At 32.0% G+C, this 22347-nt stretch overlaps 1 protein-coding gene across 1 annotated transcript; it reads right to left on the bottom strand.

Moving 5' to 3' along the window:
- Positions 1 to 3187: 3187 nt before the first annotated feature.
- On the bottom strand, positions 3188 to 21402 carry LOC111054756 (protein ERGIC-53). The gene is made up of 9 exons (XM_022341855.2): positions 21160 to 21402; positions 19246 to 19302; positions 18225 to 18322; positions 16339 to 16511; positions 14664 to 14763; positions 10311 to 10824; positions 9073 to 9181; positions 7700 to 7963; positions 3188 to 5716 (listed from the first exon to the last, which is right to left on the bottom strand). Exons 1-9 carry the CDS (start codon positions 21335 to 21337, stop codon positions 5680 to 5682), a joined length of 1530 nt encoding a protein of 509 aa, XP_022197547.2. The 5' UTR covers positions 21338 to 21402; the 3' UTR covers positions 3188 to 5679.
- Positions 21403 to 22347: the final 945 nt, after the last annotated feature.

The following is a 22347-nucleotide window of genomic DNA, read 5'->3' on the forward strand; positions in this document are numbered from 1 at the left end:
TTTATTTTCAAGTGATAAATTTGATTTATTCCTTCAAAATTCATAGAAGCTATCTTCAGTTGAGGAGGCATTCAGAATAGAGTCCTTTATTACAAATGATTTCTCTCTCTCTCTCATAAACTGATATATTTAAAACTATATTTTATATATTTAACTACATTTTTATATATTTAAAACTATTTATATTTAAACTGATACATGTATTTTGACTTATGGCTTTTTGACCAATGGTTAACGACTTACAGTTGCTATGATTTTATACATCAACCTACTCCTCATCCTCCTTCTCCTCCCATAATCCCTCCACCTCAATAAATTGTTCTGAAACCCTTTTAAATTGATTTCAGTGAAAAATGATTTTAGTCAAAAAAAATTGACTTATGATCTCGAAATTGTTGAAAAAAATATATGAACAATTTTTCCTTGTCTTAGTTTGTTTGATGAGTAGCTTATAATGCATATATAATTAGTAATACGATTATTAGAGGTCTTTTATTCTGCAAAGTAACTTTCAATTTATCAAGAATTGATTTGTTTTTGTTTGATTCAATTGTTTTCCATTCCTGTCATTAATTTTTATGGATATTATATTCATCACTTATATTTTTGAATATTTATACGAATATTAAAATCTAACTGCTAGAACTGCTCATCTGACTGCTAGTCGTTTTTTCTAATAGCAAACCATTCCTGTCATTAATTTTTATGGATATTATATTCATCACTTATATTTTTGAATATTTATACGAATATTAAAATCTAACTGCTAGAACTGCTCATCTGACTGCTAGTCGTTTTTTCTAATAGCAAAAAGTGATTCAATAATAAGCAGTTCGTGATGGAAAACAACATCGAAGAATTAATATCTAGTCAATACTGAAGAATTATTTGAGACGCCGTTTTGTTTGTAACCAAATTAACTTGTATGATATATTACCCATTCAAAGTAATGAAAATGAAAATGTCCTCCTCTTGCAGTTTTTCGAAAACCCACTCAATTAAAAACTTTTTCAGAGTTGTTGAAAAATATCGAACAATTTTTTCATGTTTTTGTAAGATAAGTTGCTTTTTGCATATGACTAGCTTGAAGCTATTGAACAAAGTATCTTTGTATTGCGAAATGGGCTTAAAAAAGTATCAAGTTTTCGTTGGATTGTATGGAATATAAAATTGTTTTCCGTTAGTCACAAATGTTGATGAATTCCTTTTTCGTACATATTTTTTGCCTCATTAATATATTTTCTTCAAGACAATGAAGATTAAGGTAATCTATAACACTTGAGGATTTGTTATTTATTAAATTGAAGTACATGAATAGTATGTATTCCTGGTTTTCTACTCAAATTTACTTATCATGCATGATATCTATTACAGTTTATGAGTTGTATCGGCTAAGGTATTTAGGGAGATCACAGGTTTTACAGGGGAATTATTTTTACAGTATTATTTATTATGTGTGTTAAAATATCGAAACTATTTACATATGTTATATATTATTATATCTCAACTATTATATCTTATATGCAATTTATATTGCATATATAACATCATTTATTATTATTACATTATATTATTAGATATTATTTATCATATAATATTCATTGTCTGTATGTTTTATTTGTTAATTATTTCGAGGTTTTATGTTTCTATTATGTTTGCTTGTGTTGAAATATCTAAACTATCCACATCTGTTAATATCGAATATTATTTATCATATAAGAAGTCTATATAATAAATCTAATATATATATATAATAAATAAGAAGTCTATATCACATATAAGTCTGTATGCTGTTATTTGCTTATTTATTCGATGATTTATATTTGTTACAGTACAAATTTTTCATTGTTACTTCCAGATTGACGTCATTTGTATCAACCAATTTTATGAGCTGAGGCTATTGAACAAATAAAATTTGTCCATTTTTATTTATTATTTATCTGCTGTATCAATAAGTTAGGATACTAGTTATCTTGTGAAATGTACAATATAAATTGATTGTTTGTTATTTATTGAAGTACATGAATAGTATCTTTTACAGTTTATCAGTTGTATCAATAAATTACTGGTTAACTTTTCAAATGTTCACAATATTTTATATGCTATATTTTTACTCCTATTCATCTATACAAAATGAACTATATATTCACATATTATAATAATAAATGTATTATTTTCTTCCTAAAATCTATTTTATTCTGGACCTTATAACACTTCCCATCATTTTTCTAGGCTCTGCTACACTCTCTTGTCAAATACAACATTTATTTTATCTCTAGTTGAATGTCATGCTAACGAGTTGCCAACACTGTAAAGGTTGCAGCAAGGAATGCTTTCTATGTGCCGGTTAAATTTTAACCGTGATTAATTTCACGAGAACCAATCAGAGAAAAAATTTAGCCGGCTTTTGTGCAACTGGGCCTAACCCATCTTTAATTTTACTAGCTTTCCACAGCTTTCAACCTGGGCAGACCAGTTGAATGAACCTACTTTTGCGACGTTTATCTTTGTCAGTGAATAACTCACCCTGTATTATAGCGAAACATCTCATATTATAGCACGACACTTGCTAGGTCGACCTGTATCCATAGCCCGAATATCAACCAAATCAGAGTGATTTGCATTTTTCATGAAACCATGAATAAAAAAAAACATCATTGATTTTTGCTAAAATGGTCAAAAATTAAAATGGCTCAAACTCAAATGCCAATTAAAATAAAAAACGTAAACAAATTTGTAATAATCAATGCTGGATCAGATTCATTTGCGGTCCATCCAGGGCGTTGGATTTGGAGTATGCATTGAGAATATTTCTTGTCACTAGAACTATTGTAATGAGGGCAAGAGCTGTTCTATTGTAGACTATTGACATGGGTTGACACTATAGTGAGGTCCACGTTATAATGACAGTATTTGATCAACTTTGGTTTTGCTATCCTTGTCTATCATTTGACAAAGCCGGTGGTACTATCCTTTTCTAGGTCCACAATGATGCCAATTATGTTTTTTACAGTGTAGAAATACAATTAATTAATGCAGAGAATCGGCATCGCTATTCTTTTATCTTTATCCACTGCCATTATAACGTGGACCTCGCTATAGTTTTCCATTCCACCGGCGTGGAATTGTTCTCCCTTGACCATTTAATGCCGCCATTGAGTCGGGTTTTACTCAGAAATACTATCAATATTCAAACAACCTCTTTATTTACAATTCATAAACCACAAGAACACTAAAATTAAGTGATCATTGAAAATATAAATAATCTTCAAGGAAAGATGAAATGTTACACAAAACAGTAATGATTATAAGGAAGAAACATTCAGATAGTAATTTGTATTCAATGAAATTTATTTTTGATAGATATGAGACTTTCCTCCCAAGTACTGGATGGAACCATTACAACACATTAAAATCCAATGTTTTTTTCAATCTTTTCAACATAAAATCATAATTGTTAAGAAGCCAGATATTAAAGAAATATAACATTTCTAGAATTCGAAATAACATTTGGTACCATTCTGTTGTATGTTGTCTCAATTAACTTAAATATTATCTTAATCTAAAACAATCGAGTGTGGTTCAAACCATACTTGAAATTTCATAACTGAGTAGCTCAAGTCGATCAAGTGAATAAAATCTTTACAGAACAAAATTTAAATTTTACTAAATTTAGGATAAGTTACAAAAGACATTCCATGCAAAATATTGAGGCTAAGGAAATATTGTGGTGAATAATTGATTCATTGAAACTTGACCGATATTTTATGATATTACTCAGGTACGATGGATGACAATAATAATTATTTTAATTTTAAGATGAGTAAAATACTAGTTTGAACAATAGACCTGCTGTCATTCAATAGATAGTAAGCAAATTCCGTTATGCCTCTGCCCCGAACCTCAGCAAAATCAGGGAAATGAATACAAAAATTCATGCAATGCATGGTTTATTCATCAATGCATTGTTTTTATCTTGTTCGGCGCATTAAGTTTTTGTAATTAAGTCATTATTTGTAATTAAGTTGGATTATTTTCATCCAGGATGGAAATAGAAAACAATAATTGGATTGAAAGTTCAGTCTTCTTTACTTTTAGCAAAAGCTTAAATAGTTAATTCTATTAAGTGATATCTATGAACCTGAGCAATAATAATAATACTAAGTTAAGAATGCCTAACAAAAGTTGAGTTCTCTAACTGGAAGGTGAATAATTTCAGACCGAAAGTGCAATACCGTAAAATATCCGCAAATTCACCAATTAGTAACATCAATAACACACACTAAAAGAGATTACTCTAATTATGAGTCTTGACCTAGTTATTGAGAAGAACTTGTTTTCAAATTGATAGAACCTCACTGAGAAAATAAGATAGGAAATTCAACTAAAAAGTAATTTACATTGAGTTTTTATTATAATTTAAATTTGTCTTTTGTTCTTAAATAGATAGATTCCAATAATTGATCCCAAGGCCTTATGTAAACTGTTAGTGAGGAAAAAATGTTTTTTTTTTTGATCTGATACTATAAATGATTATTTATTATATAATGTACAATACCAAGAACTAACATTCCATAGCTAGAGTAACAGATTGAAAGATTCAATACTAACGTCAGTGCCTAGCCTATATATTTTTCCTATCCGAGGTTTTAATGGAATGGTGTTCAAATTCCCTGGAATATGTAAATTTTAGATCATATTCTCATGATTTTAAAGTTAGTTCCAATTTGAATATTTCAGATTATTCATAACGATGCAATTCAATAGTAAATATTGGAATAAAAATGTAAATCCAGAGAAAACAATTAAAGAGGATTACTTTCTTCATTTGGCGGTTATGAGAATTAATGGACGATTCAAAATGTAATTATGTTATGAAATATACATGTAAGATATTCTTGAAACGGCGTAAGAGTAAAAAACTGTCATTAGAATCAAAATAGCATATGCATAACTATATGTCTCAATGAACTTTCATTTGAAAATAAGTGATTCAATTTACAATATAGACAAGAGTGTTTCCCTATAATTTATTCCAACCCCATTTCAATCCCGTCACTACACAGGCAATTCAAAACTAAAACTTAGACACTAGAAACACTATCGGCAAGGAAGATCTTTTACTTAAGTTTACAAAAATGAATATATTAAATTTGATTTATAAACATATAAAACTATCAAGTTAACAAATAATTTTTCAACCATGATATTGATATCTAGAAAAGGCATTTGCGCTTGAGAAGATGAAATTCGTAACACAGAAACATAATTAAATTGATTATTTGAAATGCTACTTGTAAGAAAAATATAGCTCACAAAATGAAATAGCAAAATTCATTCGCTGTAGAAATCTCTAATAAATTCTTAATATCCATATTTTAATTTTTACATTTTACTATGCTTATTGAAGCATAATCCGAGTACACAAGCTACGCATACTTACGGTACACTAAACAGATGAGAATATTGAAAAGTATGGAGAGGCCGTAGATTCAAATTTAAGAATCCTAAAAATCAGGAAAATTTACAAAAATGACTGGAATGTCTTGTCAGTACAATGTTTTGGATTCAATTTGCAGCCCCCAAAGATTCTTAGCACACTCACTGCACATGATGTTACCGATCACCGAGAATTATGAATTCAAATGAATATGACCAGCTCTTACAGCTGATCGCAACTCAGTAGAATTTTTTCGCCTGGGCCTCTTTATTGTCCCTGAAAATTTAGACAATATTAAATCGATTCAACAACTGAAAATGAATAAAAAATTGATAAAATGGGATGAAATTTAACGTCTGTTTTGCCACAAAAAGCATAGAAATACAATTAATAATATCAATAATGCAGTGGATGTATTTAGCTTTCCAAAGGTCTTTCAATTAACTGTGGTTTTATGCAAGAACTGTCAATGTTATTTTACATAGTGGCTCTCAGAAAAATGTGATCATACTGATTGACATCTCAATGTCCATTGACACTAATTCATTCAATAATAATGATAATGATAATAATAATAAATTGACTTTATTTCTGCCAAAAATGTACAAAACAAGTGAAAAATGAAGAGAAACAGCAATAATAAGCATACAGGTATTATCTGCTACAATATAGAATATAGAGTGAGAAAAAAATACAGCTAATGTCTTACAATACTAGAGCCTATCATACAAATTTATAAAAATAGCAAACAGATAAGCAATAACCAAGCCCACTAGAACATACTGTAAAAAAATCAACAAAAATAATACTTCTAATATGCTACTCTTGTGTAGCTACTTATAACATAATAAGCAACAGCTTAAGGCTCTGCAAAGGCTAAAAATAAACATTCTACTCGTGATATTTTTCAAAGTTTTTCGATTTGTATATCATCCATCTATCAAAATGAAAAAGTTTTTCAGGAAAGCATTTTTAACTGATCATTACTTTTTGAGATATGAGCGCTCAAAGTTTAAATTTTTGGGACAGAACATTTCAAATTCGGTAAGAGATAAATCCATGAGATTTAGAGGATAGATTTTTCATGGTATTGTTGATCTAGTAAAACAAAAATTTTCTGAAAATATCAATTTTTAAGATAGTTATTCAATTTACTAAAAATAACCAAAAATAACTTTTAGTTGAGTTATTTTCAACTTTGTGTAAATTGAATAACTTTTTCAAAAATTGATATTTTCCGAAAATTTTTGTTTTAATAGATCAACAATACCATGAAGAATCCTAGGAGCTATAAACTCATACTTACCGACCTCGTGACGTAATATGTACTGGTGACCCAGAATAACGGGAACTTTTAAAAATGCCATAAAACAAAAGTGGGAAGGACAAAAACCATTTTATCCAAACTAATGTAAAGTTCAAGACTTGTCATTTAAGAATGATTAATTTAACAACTATCACTTTTTGACAATTACCTCATTAATTTAAGATGGCTTTCTCCTGCAAGAATACACTCTTTAAATCTGTGTTGAGATTCCTGAACGTTTGCAGCAACATTTCAACTGGGATATTGTGAAAATCTACTTTGTGAAAATACTTGAGGACTGAAAATTTTGTGAATTGAAGAACTAAAAGACTTAACCTATTTCGGACTATGTGTTATCTAAATTTGGGAGAGGAATAGCACAAGGTTACCTTATTTTTCCTCTCCCTATCGTTTTGATAATGTACTTATTGTATAAATGAATATTGTCAATAAATTTAATTCCGAATTATCTGTTATAATTCAACCAAAGTTATTGGTCAAGTTGTGGAAACGTTTGATTTGATCTCCACAAACAGAAAATCGCAGGTGGACAGATCCATGGGACGCAAACTAATCGTGAGATTACACGGTTACCTCACTCGCACAGTTGCCATTGAATGCCGTGCAGTGTGGATTTCGCTCGCATATATTTTGAATTAATTAAAAATTAGAAAAGATAATTCAATATGAAATCCACAATATCCCAGATGAGATGTTGCAGCGATCAATGAGGCAACGTCAACACAGATTTGAAGCCACGAGGAAGACATCTAAATGAAGTTATTGTCAAAAAGTGATTAGTGAAGTAATTAAGAATTCTTAAATGGCAAGTCTTGAACAAAATAAAAGTTTGAATAAAATAATTTTGCCCTTTCCACTTTTTTATGGCGTTTTTAAAAGTTCCCGTTATTCTGGGTCACTCTCTACTATTGAATTGAATATGAAAAACGTACTTGTAAATTGAGTAGAGGAGAATGACGGCCACTTGGAATATGGCAACTGCCACAAGGACAACTGGCGAAACGCAATTGGGAGCTGTACAGTCTGGCTGCGCCTGGGGGTTGGTGGCTTCTCGCTTAATACTATTCAATCCATCTCGCAGCTCGTTGACTAGCGAGACCATGTCATAGCCCACTGACTGCACCTGGGCTGTGGGCGCTCGCGCCTGATTCTGTAGAATGTTGTCTGTCCGCGAGTGTACATCTACAATGTAGTTCCTGAAATATACAATACAATTATTCACTGTGCTATATGTTTATAATTCAACAGTATGCAATAGACTTAGTCAGAAAATTGGACTTGAACTTTTAACAGAAACAACTTAATATTTTTTTGTGGAACAAATGAATCTATAACATTTGATAACATTTTAACATTTAATACAAATAAAACAAAGAAGTTTTATGTATTGAATAATTGAAAGAATAAGACGTTGATGTTGTCAATACCACTTCAATTTATTCGAAAATTAATTCATCTTACAGAACCAGGTTTCATGGTTACCACACCATCTCGCATCTCATACCATACAATTAAATTATTGAATAATTTCTTAATAGGCATAGATAATTTAATGAATAAATATACACCCCACTATAAATGATATGTGTTGGGGTATAAGTTATTAGTTGCTTGTTGCGTGTTATAATTACTATTTACAAACTTCATCCAGTGATATAGGATTAGAGTTTTTTATATTGAAATTAGTAAAAATTGATATCTCTCTATATTAAAAAAAGTAAAGAACTGGCTTATACACGTATGGGATAGAAAAATTATGTTTGACGCATCATCACGTCTGAACAACTGGACTGATTAACTTGAAATTTTGCATATAGATTCTTAATTAACCAAGGATGGTTATAGGCCAATTTTCAATTCTTCAAAATTTTATTACGTCAATTTTTCAGTTCAAATTTAAAATAGACCCTTGCGGAGCACGGGTTACCTGCTAGTATTATATAAAGAACAAACATTACCATCAAACTTAAAATTCAAACAATACATAAGTATTATGAATACTATATATACTATATTATTATATTTATTTCCAATTATTTGATAATGGCATCATATAGCCTAAACATGTTGTGAGTAAACAATTTTAAAAAGGGTACTCAGATTTCTATTTTTATTTTTACGTAAGTATTATATTCTTGTGAGAACTTATGTTTATATTATTTATTAATTCAGATTCCAACCAATGACCAATTTTACAAAAAAAAGCAATAGAAAAACAAATACAACAAGCAAAAAAGTAAACACAATATACGAATATTTTAATATAATTTTTTATCAATAACATCTATATCATTAGTAGATTTACCTGATTTCTTTTGAAAGGCCAATAATTGAGTTCTGATTGTTGATTACAGCATCAACTTCATGTCTTCTGATTGTGTCAATCATTTGAACAGGCTGCCCTGACCCTCCACCTGGAAAACAAGTGTTATTAAGTAAGTATCTATTAAGTGTCACATTGGAAGTTAAATGTAACTATTAAAACCTATTGAACCTATAAACCTTGACGTAAAAAAACTGCAGTCCTGTAATTAAAATGATAAAATGTAAAAAAACAGTGATTATTCGTCCAACATCGTCCATAAGGGAAAGGTATCACAATATCAATATTCAACATAAAAGTGCAGTCCTGTAAGTTGAATAATAAATCAGAATTTGAAAAATCAGTATTTCTAATATTAAGGAACAGTTCGACAATATCAACAGGAGAAGAACCTAACCTATAACTAACTAATATAGCATGGTAAAAGTCATCTTTATTTTTGACAAATTCTTAGAAAACGGTTATTCTTTTACTGATAATTTTCATGATTGTATGGATTTTTTATTCATCTATTCCTCATAAATTACAAAAGAAATCAATCAACTATACAATAAACACTGTAATTATGATAACATTATTGCACTGTAATGATAACTTTCATTATTTTATAGATTTTTTATTCATTTAATACAAAATAAATCAATAGACTTTTTGTGTAGTTGAGAAGTTGATATTATGGTAATTATTCATATTAAATGAAAGACTAAGAAATTGTCAAAAAACCACAGATTTATTGATACTTAGAAAGACCGGTTTCGGTTATTACACCATTATCAATCTTTGATAGAGTTTATCCTCAAAGAGTTTATCAGAGATTGACAATGGTGTAGTAACCGAAACCGGTATTTCTAAGTATCAATAAATCTGTGGTTTTTTGACAATTTCTTGGACTTTTTCATTTAAAATCTATAGACTATACTATATACACTGACATAATCCAATTATTTTACAAGCACAAAATAACTACTTCCCCAAAAGAGCAAGCTCGAGCTTGAAATGTTCTTTTACAAGAAATATAAACAATTAAATACTTGATTGTCTGATCGTCGAATCAGACTGCTATGTCGTAATTTAATTATTTGAAAGTGATCATTAACAAGCAGTTTGTAATGGAAGGGAACATTGAAGAATAAATTGAATTTGAATTGTAACTATTGTATTTTAAATTGGTAAAAACATTCTTTATTGATAGAATAATTGGGAGTAAATGAATAATGTACCTTGAACAAGTTGAGCTCCTCCGGTTGGAATAGAAGAAAGCATACTGAGTGTGCGCTCCTGCCTGCCAATCACCTCATCCAACTTCTGGCTGAGAGCACGAACTTGCTCGAACATTTGACTCTGTCCAGAAAATATCTGTCTAAGCTCTCGTTGACTGTCCGATTCGTACCAGTCTTCGAATTCAGACTCGGGATCTTTAGTGGCCGCTTCAGGATGCTCCTTCCTATATTCTTCTTTCTGTTGGTCCAGTTTACGTTGATAGTCGGCATATTCCTGGGACAACTTCTGCTGTTCTTCGGGCGAGACCCTGGGGGCACCGCCTTGCTGGGGCAGGGGGGTTCCCGGGGGGTACAGGCTGGTCGTCAGGAAGTGGATCACGTCGTGATCGTCCGCTAGACCTCCGGTGGCCGCAGAGAGACCAAAGTGGCCTTCCTTGGGCAGGTACACGTTTTCTTTGCGGAAACATACTTCGAAATCTTGCTCGCTGTTAGTTGTGCCACCAAGAAACAAAACCTGAAATCAATAAAAAAGAAAGCAATCTTCATTATTGCCGTGAAACAAAGGTAGAATATTGAATAGATCAACGACAGTGGTTTACTAGATACGTACTACTTAATGAAAATGGAATTTATTTTCAACTAGCTGGCCCGGCGAACTTCGTACTTCTCATGACAAACTTTAGCTGGATGTACACCTGAGGAGGCGCGATGCGGCATTTTGCATACAGGTGCTTCTTACTTATTGGTTTGAATGGAAGAACTCACACACACTGAATCGGGCATGGCGTGGAACGGTGTAATAAGGCTATCTCCATAAGATCAACACTTTGTATCACCAAGCCTCACCTCCTCAGGTGTGCTTAGTCTTAGCTTAATCTGATGCACTATATTTTTATGAAAACTATCCAACAATCAGTATTTACATTTATATCTAAATATGGACTTCCTACGTGCTTAGTTAGTTGTGCAGCAGTTTGTATTTTTAGTTATAGTTGAATGGAGCTTGCTGGGAATTGAATGGTATATCTCCTTGCTGCTGATTTTCCCGTGCATATTTCAAATTTACAGCATTTCGAGTTCTACTACCCAAGTTTGGACGTCGTTCGTACCGCGGCATTATTAGGAATTAAAATTTTGTGAATCAGTAGAAAGAAAATTGAAAAACAGATCTACCGACGGCTGTTGGATGACGCAATGATTATAACAGCTGATTTTTATTTCTGTGTGTGGCCAGCTCACAAAAATCTTCTCCCATAAGGATTACATGCAAACTTTGAAGGACCGTAGGAAAGAGTCCTGAAGTCGGATTATAAATTTGATAGGCCATAAACCTGGTCCTGAACATAACGAACAAAACTAAAAAAAAATCATCAAATTCGGTGCAAACATAAAAAAGTTATTGAATGTCAAAATTTGAGGCCTGATTTTTATTTATATAGATTTACACTAGGAACAGAGATATTGCGGAATTTCTCCATATTAATGTGAAATGAATGAGATGACAGTTCCACATAATCGTTTATACCTGATATTTTTTTCGTTGTTACACCTGATATTTATTTCCAAAAACAACAATACAGATAGGCCTACACATACACCATATGGCACCCACTTTGAACTTTGAACTGGGGTATCATGAAGTGGGCTAGAATGCATAGACTGAATTTCTTAAAACTAATTGGCATTACCAGCAAAACATTATTAGTTTGTGTGCTGGCTACGGGTAACAAAACACTTCGAAAATTAGAATCGTATATTATCGTACAGTAAATACTATCTAGATTTATAGCTTCAGTTTGCTATTCATATTGAGCATTGAGAAATAGTATATAATGTAGATCAATGAGTATGATGACAACAAATAAATAAAAACAAATTTAATTGTGTAGAAGGTGAAATCCATTTTTTTATTGATTTAATCCACTGAATTATTCTTTCAATACTTGGTAATATTGAAAGTGATGAAATGTTCGGATAACAGGTTTATGAGCTTATGGAAACTGTCTAAGGCATACTGCAAGAGGATCGCCGTCTAGGTGTCACCCCGACTACTTGACACCTGCTCATTTTGGCCATAGACGACTACTTGTACCCTCGTAAAAAATATACCATTGCCGTCAAGTTGTCCCCCCGACTTCTTTACACCTACTGGACCAAAGGTGCCAACTAGTCATGACCGTAAAAGACAACTTGACACCTCGCAACCTCGCGTCAGGGTGTCCCCCCGACTAGTTGTCACATCCTTAGAAAGGAGACAAGTAGACGGGGATGGCTCACGTCAACATGACACCTTGCACGCTGGCGTCAAGGTGTCACCCTGACTACTTGTCACCTACAGAGCACCAGTTGGCACAACTTACACCCTCGCGGCGTAGGGAGGAGGGATCAAGCAATTTTTATTACTGGTTATGATGTAGAATTGAATTCTAAGCACTTTTGGTTCAGTAACATTTTCCCGTCAAACGCATGGTTCGGGAGATATTCGCTGTCTTTGCTATTTTTAGGACAAATTTTGTCGAGTTGGTTGAAAACAGAAAAAAGTGAATAATAAGCCCTTTTGATGACTGAACCAGATGTAGAACACAATTCTAAACACATTTTTTTCAGTTATATTTTCCCGTCAGACGCACCGTTTACGAGTAAATTGAGCCCAGCTTATTAATGAAACCGTTTTAGAGTTTATTGATTACTCAAGATTACAAATAACTTGTCACTAATGCTGAACAAATATTTTGAGGCTCTTTCAACATCCAGTCTGTTTCTATATTCTTGATTGCACCATGGTTGAAAAGGCTCACTCACAAAGACATGATGTTGAAAATACAAAATTAGGAATCTTAATGCCTTTTCATATAAAACTTGATAGTTTGGCTTCATTTTCCAACTTTCAAATGAAGAGCCAGCCGGAACGGTGATTTCTTGTAGAGTGGAATAGAGGTGATAGGTTGTCGTGACCGTAGACGACTACCTGTACCCTCGTAAAAATATACCATTGCCGTCAAATTGTCCCCCCGACTAGTTGTCACCTCCTTGGAAAGGAGACAAGTGGACGGATATGGCTCACGTCAACTTGTCCCCTAGAAACCGGTTTTAAAAGGGGACAAGTAGTCGGGGTGTCACCTATAGTGAGGTCCACATTATAATGGCAGTGTATGATTGACAATACTGTCCTTTTCTATCATACAACAAAACAGATAGCACTATATCTCTCTCGCTTTGCAATGTTGTCTATTTGCCAGAATATTTTATATTTACTTTTGACAGTGACTGTACAAAACTGAACCAAAAATTCTCAGCCGCCATTTTTTTTCTTCATTCTATCAAAATACTTGAGTACACAAGTCGTATAATTGATTCAAAATGTATTTTTGGAACGATGAAATAATTTTTAAACATTACCTTATGAGAAACACAAATTAAAATACCTGAAATGGCATTTTAAAAGTTGATAACCAACCATCCTAGACTTCATCCATGCTTCAGTTAGCCTACCGATATAGGTTAGACCTACTCGTACCGGTATAAATAACATTGAAAAGTTATTTCAAAATTAATCCATTGAAATTACTTATTTTTAAAAAGTATTTCTATTTTTATATTATTTTAAAAAGAAATTGGAATAGAATTCATAATAAATAACTCAATTTCTGTTGTTTTGAAATTCAGATCAGTGTATCACAGCTTTTTAAATTAGCCGCCATTTCAGGTTTGTATAAAAATGAAAATCTGATCTCAGTTATGGAAGCAAATTTTTGAATCAAATTATAAAAAAATATTTTTTTTTGATCAATTTGACATTAAATTCATTATTTTATCAAGGAAATGATAATTATTATTGAATTAAATTTAATGGGATGAATTGAGTAACAGCTGAGAACAGTCAGTGGCAAAATGGAGAGAATTGGCAACGTTTTTCTCCTATCTTTCTTCACTGCCATTATAACGTGGACCTGACTATAGTCGCGTTCCCCTACAAGATCATCCGTTCTGGGTACAATGTAATTTGAAGGCGATAGGAAATTGTATATTGGAATATGCAGAGAAAGAGTCTTTGACTTTATATTTCAACATGGTCAAGCCGGGTAAGATTTACAAGTGTGTACTAGAATTAACTATAGTAACTACCGCCATAGAGACCATATAATCCAGTGCATTCGTTGTAAAGCATACCTGATTTGACCATGTTCAAATGTCTTGATTGAACTTAGCAGAACAGGACATTAGGAGGATAAATTAATTAAATAAAATTAATTAATTCACTGACTTTACTTTATGTGACAACTAAATCTGATAAGAGAGTGGTTTGAATCAATTCAAATGCGTTCTCGATTATATTACTCATTAAATACTCACGGTCAACGTGTTCATATAATATTCTATCCTTGCTCTTGTAGGGAAAGGCTTGTTACGAAAATCTCTCAAACATCCAGCAAGTTGTTGTGAAGCTCCATCACTGAAATAGTCACAAATAGTCAATCGTCAAATATTTACTAGAAACAATCTAAAAGGTCGCAGATATCTATGATTCAGGATATGTCCATCTCAAGTTTGAATGCAAGTAAATGAGCTTTAAATCAGTTAATACTCACATGAAAAAGTACATAATACCATAGAGTAAAGATATTCAAGGTGATGATTGTATCTTGAACGCATGTCAATTAATATAATTATTTAACGTGATGATTATATCTTGACCGCAGTTCAATCAATAACAGTCAAGATAACAACAGTACATAATACCAAGGAGTAAATATATTATTTAATGTGATAATATCTTTATTCACAATTAATGCGAATAAAGATATAAACCCACATCATTTGTATCTGATAATACTGTAAGTGTTACATGATATTTGATACTGTAAGTGTTTCGTTGTTTTTTGAGTGAAAATGGACTAAATTTTAGTAAAGTGAAATCATAACCCTATTTTGGACTTTCAAAGTGTTATCTAAATTTGGGAAAGAAATAGTACAAGGAGTATCCTTAGTTTTTCTCTCCCAATCAGTGCTTCTCTGTTAAAAATATAAAAAAAAATAATAATAAATATTCTATTCAGAATTCCACATTACATGATGAATAATACAGATGAACTAATAGTATACATTACATTTCATAAATCATAATTATTTTCAACTATCTATAAATCAACATCCAACTATAATGAGATTCACATTATAGTCAGTGGAAATTATAGGAAAGCAGGGTTGCCGAATCACTTTTCCAACGCCTTCTATAGTAGACAGCTGATATTCATGTTATTCTGAAACAATATTAATTGCTTATTCTTCTTAATATTGGTCAATTTCATATAAAATACTTTTATTCCTCGACAATTTTTTCCAATTTAATGATGAATTTTCATAATTGAGATGAAATATTTTGGTAGGCCTGGTTCGTTACATCTCTTCTCAGCCAAAACACGATTTGACAAAAGTGCGGAGCTGAAAAAGCATAGAGCTACATGCTTTGTCTAATGACAGACAAGGATAGGAAACAAATGTTAATCGGGTGCTGAATTTATAACGTGAATTTCACTACACCAATAAACATCCAAACATCTCAATTCCAATTCAATAAACAGATGGATTGATTGAAATTCCAGAAATGATGATAAAATCGAGCAATACACATTCTACCAAGTCAACAAATCTACTAATTTAACAATATTGATCTGCGAGTATAAAAATCTTCTACCATTCAGTTTCTGTTGAATACAATGTGACAAATTTAAGGTCTGAGTAATAAAAAGTAGATGTAATAAATATTTTATTCGTAAGTTAGTGGGAAGAATTATTATACATGAACTACTCAACGATATGGAAACAAGAGCTGACTGTCCGTCCTCTATCTAACGTCATAAACAAAGATGGGATCTCTTACTATTAAATATCACAGAAATTTATGGCACAAATATTGAAAATGATCGATCTTCAATAATATTATTATATTTGAAATCAGTGAGTTCATAGTTGAATCATTTTATACAGTAGTGGGATGGTATATCTGAAAAGTTTTTTGTTTACTTACTTAGCGTGATCAAAAGCCATTGTACCATCGTTTACTACACCCATAATGTATGGATTGTTGTGCTTATTGTCATTGTCGAAAGAGTCGAAGAATATCCCCAATCCTTTCCATTTGTCTGAGCTTCCAAATACTTCTCCATTATAGTCTCCCTTGTCTTCTGTGTACCAGAAAGCCTAGAAAGGGAATACGATACATAAATTAAGTTAGATTTGAACATGGTCAGTTTACATATCACAAGTCTCGAAAGTACTTCCTTCCGTCAGCTTTTCTCACGACAATTCTGGGTGAATTGCTTTTAATGTGATGCCTTGGATTTATTATTTAAATGTTTGTTTATGGAGCTTAATGGGAGCTCATTTAGTGATGAGAATTGCGAAAAATGATCTTTATTAACCTTCCGGCAGTCGAGCTGTTGTAAAAACTACAACAGTGTCATTTTTTTGCTGCACAAAACTATTGAATGGGGTGGTGTCAATGAATGTGTCACCTATGCATTCCAAAACTTTCCCCCATCACTCCACTGAGTTGCAGTATCAAACGAGCAATGGTTCAGTCTTTAGGTGCCATTTAGTCGCGACAGTGCATAAGATAGGGAAAGACTGTATACGGGGACTGTAAACGAACCAATAACGCAGTATTGATGGCTTTGCTTGATGTACCTTATTGGGCTATGAAATGGTAATCATCCAAATGTTCATAGGCGTAAAATAATCCAAGAAGATGGAAAAAGTAATTATACAATTAATTAATATGTTTTGACAGTGAACAGAGTACACAACACTTGAAAAATTGGATGTTGTAGAAAATACAACACGCGACTGCTCGTGTGATTGAGTAGGGCGCGACTACCGGAAGGTTAATAAGCAAAATGTTACGTTGAAAAATGACTTGAAATTTTTCCGCCAAATTGCCAATTCTAACTTCAAATGCAATCACAACAAACTCTTTGTCCGTAGGAGTATAGTTTTTCCAACAAACATAGTGAGGTTACGGATTGCAAATAATGATTTCAGAGAATTGTGATTAACTATTTGTATAAAGAATTATGGATTATTGTTGATAATCAATCATTAAGACAAAGTGTTTATAAAAAATAAATATCGGGATTTGAATTCTTTATCATATAAAAAATTAGATTTGAAATTATATGTCAAGTGGAAAAGCAACATTTTTTTGTTTTTTGTAGTGCGCATGTGCGAGCAATATTTCATCTGCAATCCACAAGAACTAATTGAAATTGGCTATAAAACGGTTCATAGAAAGGAAAAGTAGAGATAGCAAGTTACTGGTTGCTAGAGTTTTTCAATTTTTGTAACATTCCTTCAATTTCTACGCAAACCACTGTTTTGTGGATGTAAACTAATGAAAAGTGGTAAAATTAAAATCACTGGCTGCCAGTCACTTGCCCTATCTACTCTCCCCATTTATACGTCACCATCTCAATACTCAAGCCTCAGGGATGGCTATGCATGGCCTCCACGTACTCCTGACCAGCCGCTATACGATTTTTAAGCCCGGTCCAGACGCTCAAGTTTAGCTTCAGTCTTTTGCTCAAGAAAATGTCGGAGCATGTTAGTCGTTGCGTCTGGACGGTAAAACGGATGGGTCTTCAAGCTTAAGTCGTCAAAATTAAAATGTAATAAATGAACGTAAAAAATGAATAGAATGAATAATTGAAATAGGAACAAATGTTGGGAACCAATTAGGCTATTTCTTTCATTGTTTTTTCTTTGTATTGTTAAATTAATAAAGATTGATGTTTGAATTATTATTAATGTGATCAATTTTCATAACGGCAAGGAAAGTTGTGTAAGTGCGCCACACCAGATTTTTTCTATTGTGATATTTGTGTGTATCGTTGGAAGATGAATAAATAAATAAATTACCAAACCATCGGCACCAATTCTTCCTCTTCCCGTGATTCTGAAAATTATGTCCACTTCCCACCAATCAAACGTAGTTTTCATTTTCGACCACATTGCACCTGGAAACGAATTTGTCGACCAATAAGAAAGGCACATGAGAGCATAATTGTATAATAATCTAGTAGCTTCTAACTTGGATACAGTTTTATAATTTTCAGGATTAAAGCTGTGCTAATCTTGAGCGGGACAATTTACAAGCCTTGATTGAATTATTCAAACTGACGGTGGTACTGCTTCGCTAACAAAATTCTCAACGGTGTTTGCAAGGCTTTTTAGGATAACATTCTTAATTCCGGGGGTAAAAGTATTCATAAAAAAATGTATTCTCACTCCATTAATTGGGACGGAGGCCAAAAAGGCGGAGTTGGGACTCTAGGTTCTCTACTACACAAATCTTAATCAGTGACAAATGAATAATCAAAAATAGATTGTAATGAATTAGAGGATCTCACGCAAATAACTCAACTTCAAGAATAAATAGCCTAATATTTTAATGTCAAAAATGTGGATTTCTTCAATCCCCATTTGTATCAAGGCTAATAATGTATCAGAAATCAATAAAGCTATTAAATTACGAGCTAAACGTAATAAACAGGAACATTAAAATCAACTACTCGATAATTTGTGTTTATAGAGTAATCCATCAGTTACAACCTGAAAACTCTGACACCAGACCTGAGCCAGTCCGGTTACTCGATATTATTGTGTGTAATCCAGTCCAATTTTACTTGTCATGAATTTTCACAGTCATCGACACGTATATCATAACTTCAATAGGTAATGAGCTAAACAAAATAATAATGATCTATTACAATCAATTACATAATTCGTATTTGTATGCAATGGATAAATAAATAGATAACTAAATACTAAATGAAAACGTGTTAATAGTTGGAGGCAGTAGATGATTGTGAAAGAAATAAAAAATATTTTGATTTCAAAAGCAACGAATTTGAAACAAAAATAAGTCAGTTTAAAATACCTTTTTGGCTTCGCATAGATGATGCTAATCGAACACTCACATCACTTGCTGCCAAATCTGCAATATGAAAAAGAGTTATGAGTTAGAAGACTTGAATTACAACCTAGAAATGAAAATCTCTAAATTATGTGGTGAACAATTCCATACTTTACTGATTCGAGTCGTCATGAGGATAATAAATTCTATCTAGTAACAGTTTAATAAATAGGATGATTCTATGAAATATTTTAACTGCAAAGTAGGCCTAATAGCAATGATTTCTGGTACGACTGAGTCAGCATAATTCATCATTAGTATTGATTGAGCGTTTTTCATTAATTGAGATCGAATTCAGTAGAATGCATAGATTTGGCTCAAGTCATCACCTCATTTTAATACCCACACTAAAGTGGACATAACCAGCAAAATATAATCTATTATTATCCTCATAAGAGGCAAGTTTTGTGATCAATTATGAAATATCACCAACTGATAAATCACTGGAAATTAAGAATCACCACAGTAGACTATACAACCAATATCGATTAATAATTTGAAATATATTTGGTTACAAATGATTGAATCACTTAATTAAAGAGCCAAGAGTCTATTATTTACAGAGAGGCGTGTAATGTGCCCAAGAATATTTACAGTACACAGCCTTAATCAAGTGGGGAAACAGTTTTTTGCTTAGGCCTACGGGGATGAGGTTGATACTTGTCAAAATTGTACATGGTATTCACTCAACTAATATCACAAATGGTAAGGGGAATAAGTTGTACTGTGATATGGAGCAGGGTATACAAGAATAAAACCTTATTCACATCTTTTCCGAAAAAGGCTCAAAGTTTTCGGATTATTAAGTGAGTAAAGTTATTGATAAGACTTGAAATTTGAAATGATTTTTAGGCATAGAGATTTCTCTCTATGTACACATCTGATGAAAAAAATCTGAACAAAAGAAATGTAAGTTTAATTAGAGATTGTTAACTAATTTACTAACATTTAAACTAATTCATGTAAGTTACTGTACTTATTGGAACACAGTATTTTGTCATTGCTTAATACGTTAAGCAGGATATGTCCCTGCTTTTCAGATTGCCTATATTTTTTATTTAGATGTGAACCATATTTTACAATCAGATTTTCCACGACATTGAATATTTTTAGCACATATATCTTTATAACACATATTAATATGCTGGCTATATAGTGAGGTCTAAGTCACACTATAGGCTATATAACTTGAGGACGAATGAGAAAAATAAAGTAATTGTTGCTTCATTAATGGAACTATTGTAATGTATTTGAAACGCGGAGCTTTGAATTGAAAAGCTGCCCTTTTTGTGTATTTACATACAATTTTGAGTATTTCAGGTGAAATTGTAAACATGGTTTTAGGCCTAAATTAATTTTGAAATTGACCTAACCTAAGTTAGCTGCCGCACAGAGGTGGTTATAGTAGTAGTAAATGCATACCAGAAATTCATTATATCTGCTTACAACCTTACTATAAAATACAAATATAACTGCAGTAGGTAATGAGATGGTGCAAATAGCCTAATTTTCATATGTGGAAGAATTATAATTTGAAGGGCCTGGACATATTTCAACAGAAATCGTACTTTTTAACAGGCTGAATTGAATATAACATTCAAAGCTATTGATTGGAAAGTGATTGCCAATGTATTCAATGCTTGAAATATATTATTTTCATGATGGAATAAGTGTAATACTATTAGAGCTAAAATGACAAAAGCTTTACAATCTAATAGACACATTTGGCATAGCTTCTTACAGGACAATTGAGACCTGTTGATTGAAATAGATGGTTAACAATTCACGTCCTTCTAAATACAAAAATAAGCATAAAAGTTATCGTGAATCAAAAACATATTGACAGAACCAAAGTACCGGTAAGATCGGCATACTTACTTCCTCCTGTTTCCCAGAACGGTATGCTTCCATCCTTTTGTGCTAAATATGGAGGTTTAAAACTATATTTGTATTCAAACCTTCTGTGAGGCACAGAACCATTACAGTACAATATTTTTAAAAGAAAAGTGAAAACATACAGCCACCTCACTTCAGCCGCCATAATTGAATTCACCATGCCAACTGAACATTCAGCGTTGGAGCAACACAATTGGTAAATGACGTAAACATACAGCTGAGCCAATCTCTCTGAATCACTGTTGTCCTTTTAGTTTTCAACGTGTCAAACTAAAGTGAAAATATTTTCAAAATTTGATATTGATAATCATTTTCAAGGTTGTCATTCGAAATAAATATCCTACTTACAGGACATGTATATTAAAACAATAAATTAAATGAGTGTAGCCGACTATCAAGCTTTATATTAATAACAAAGTTTATGTGAATACGAAAATGTCACATCGAAAATGGTCAAATTAATTTCGAATGTCATGTATAAGTCAGTCGATCAAAGCAATTTGTCTGGAAGTCAATATCTTTGTGTTATCTTTTTGGACTAACAGTTTTTTGGTATTTGTAGTTGGCGACATGGAACTGATATCGATATACTAATATATCAATATATCGATATTACTTAATATCGACAACGCATCAAACTTATTCTCTCACTCGCGGAATTTCAGAGCTACTGAGCATGCGCTAAAAGTGTAGCACTCCAGTTATATACGTGCAGCACTCCAAATTTTATATATCATACAAGAATTTTATGTGATTGACTAGACCAAATATTTCCATACTAGTACTATTATTGTCACCTGGTCATATGGGACATATATATGAATCATATATTTAACTCATATTGATCAGGATTTTAGAGTTTTAATTTAGAAAAGTTTAATGAACAGTGTTTTTGTCTTTGAACAATTTTTGTTGACAGAAAGATTGTTTATTTCATTTGTTGTCAAAATTAATGCAGCTTCTCTTTTGTTTTTAATAACAAACGTGCCGCTTGCGCGACAGATAAAAATATGTACTTGAAATGGCTTTCATGTTTGGCATTGACTGAGTTATTTAATATCCAAAAATTTTTCTATTTTTTTATTATGTTCGCATTATTCAGCAACATTACATTTGTATTAATCAATACAAAAATGGATCAGACTAGAGCCTATGTCAACCATAAATTAA

The sequence above is a fragment of the Nilaparvata lugens genome, chromosome X, assembly GCF_014356525.2.
Source record: "Nilaparvata lugens isolate BPH chromosome X, ASM1435652v1, whole genome shotgun sequence".
NCBI classification, from domain to species: Eukaryota; Metazoa; Arthropoda; class Insecta; order Hemiptera; family Delphacidae; genus Nilaparvata; species Nilaparvata lugens.

Excerpts from the sequence above, each read along its gene's own strand:
- LOC111054756 (XM_022341855.2), bottom strand. The coding sequence starts at position 21,337 with ATGGTGAATTCAATTATGGCGGCTGAAGTGAGGTGGCTGTATGTTTTC. Across the intron at positions 10,825-14,663 it reads ATTATATGAACACGTTGACC|GTTTTGTTTCTTGGTGGCAC; the intron begins GTGAGTATTTAA and ends TATTGATTTCAG. Across the intron at positions 9,182-10,310 it reads AGGAGCTCAACTTGTTCAAG|GTGGAGGGTCAGGGCAGCCT; the intron begins GTACATTATTCA and ends CTTGTTTTCCAG.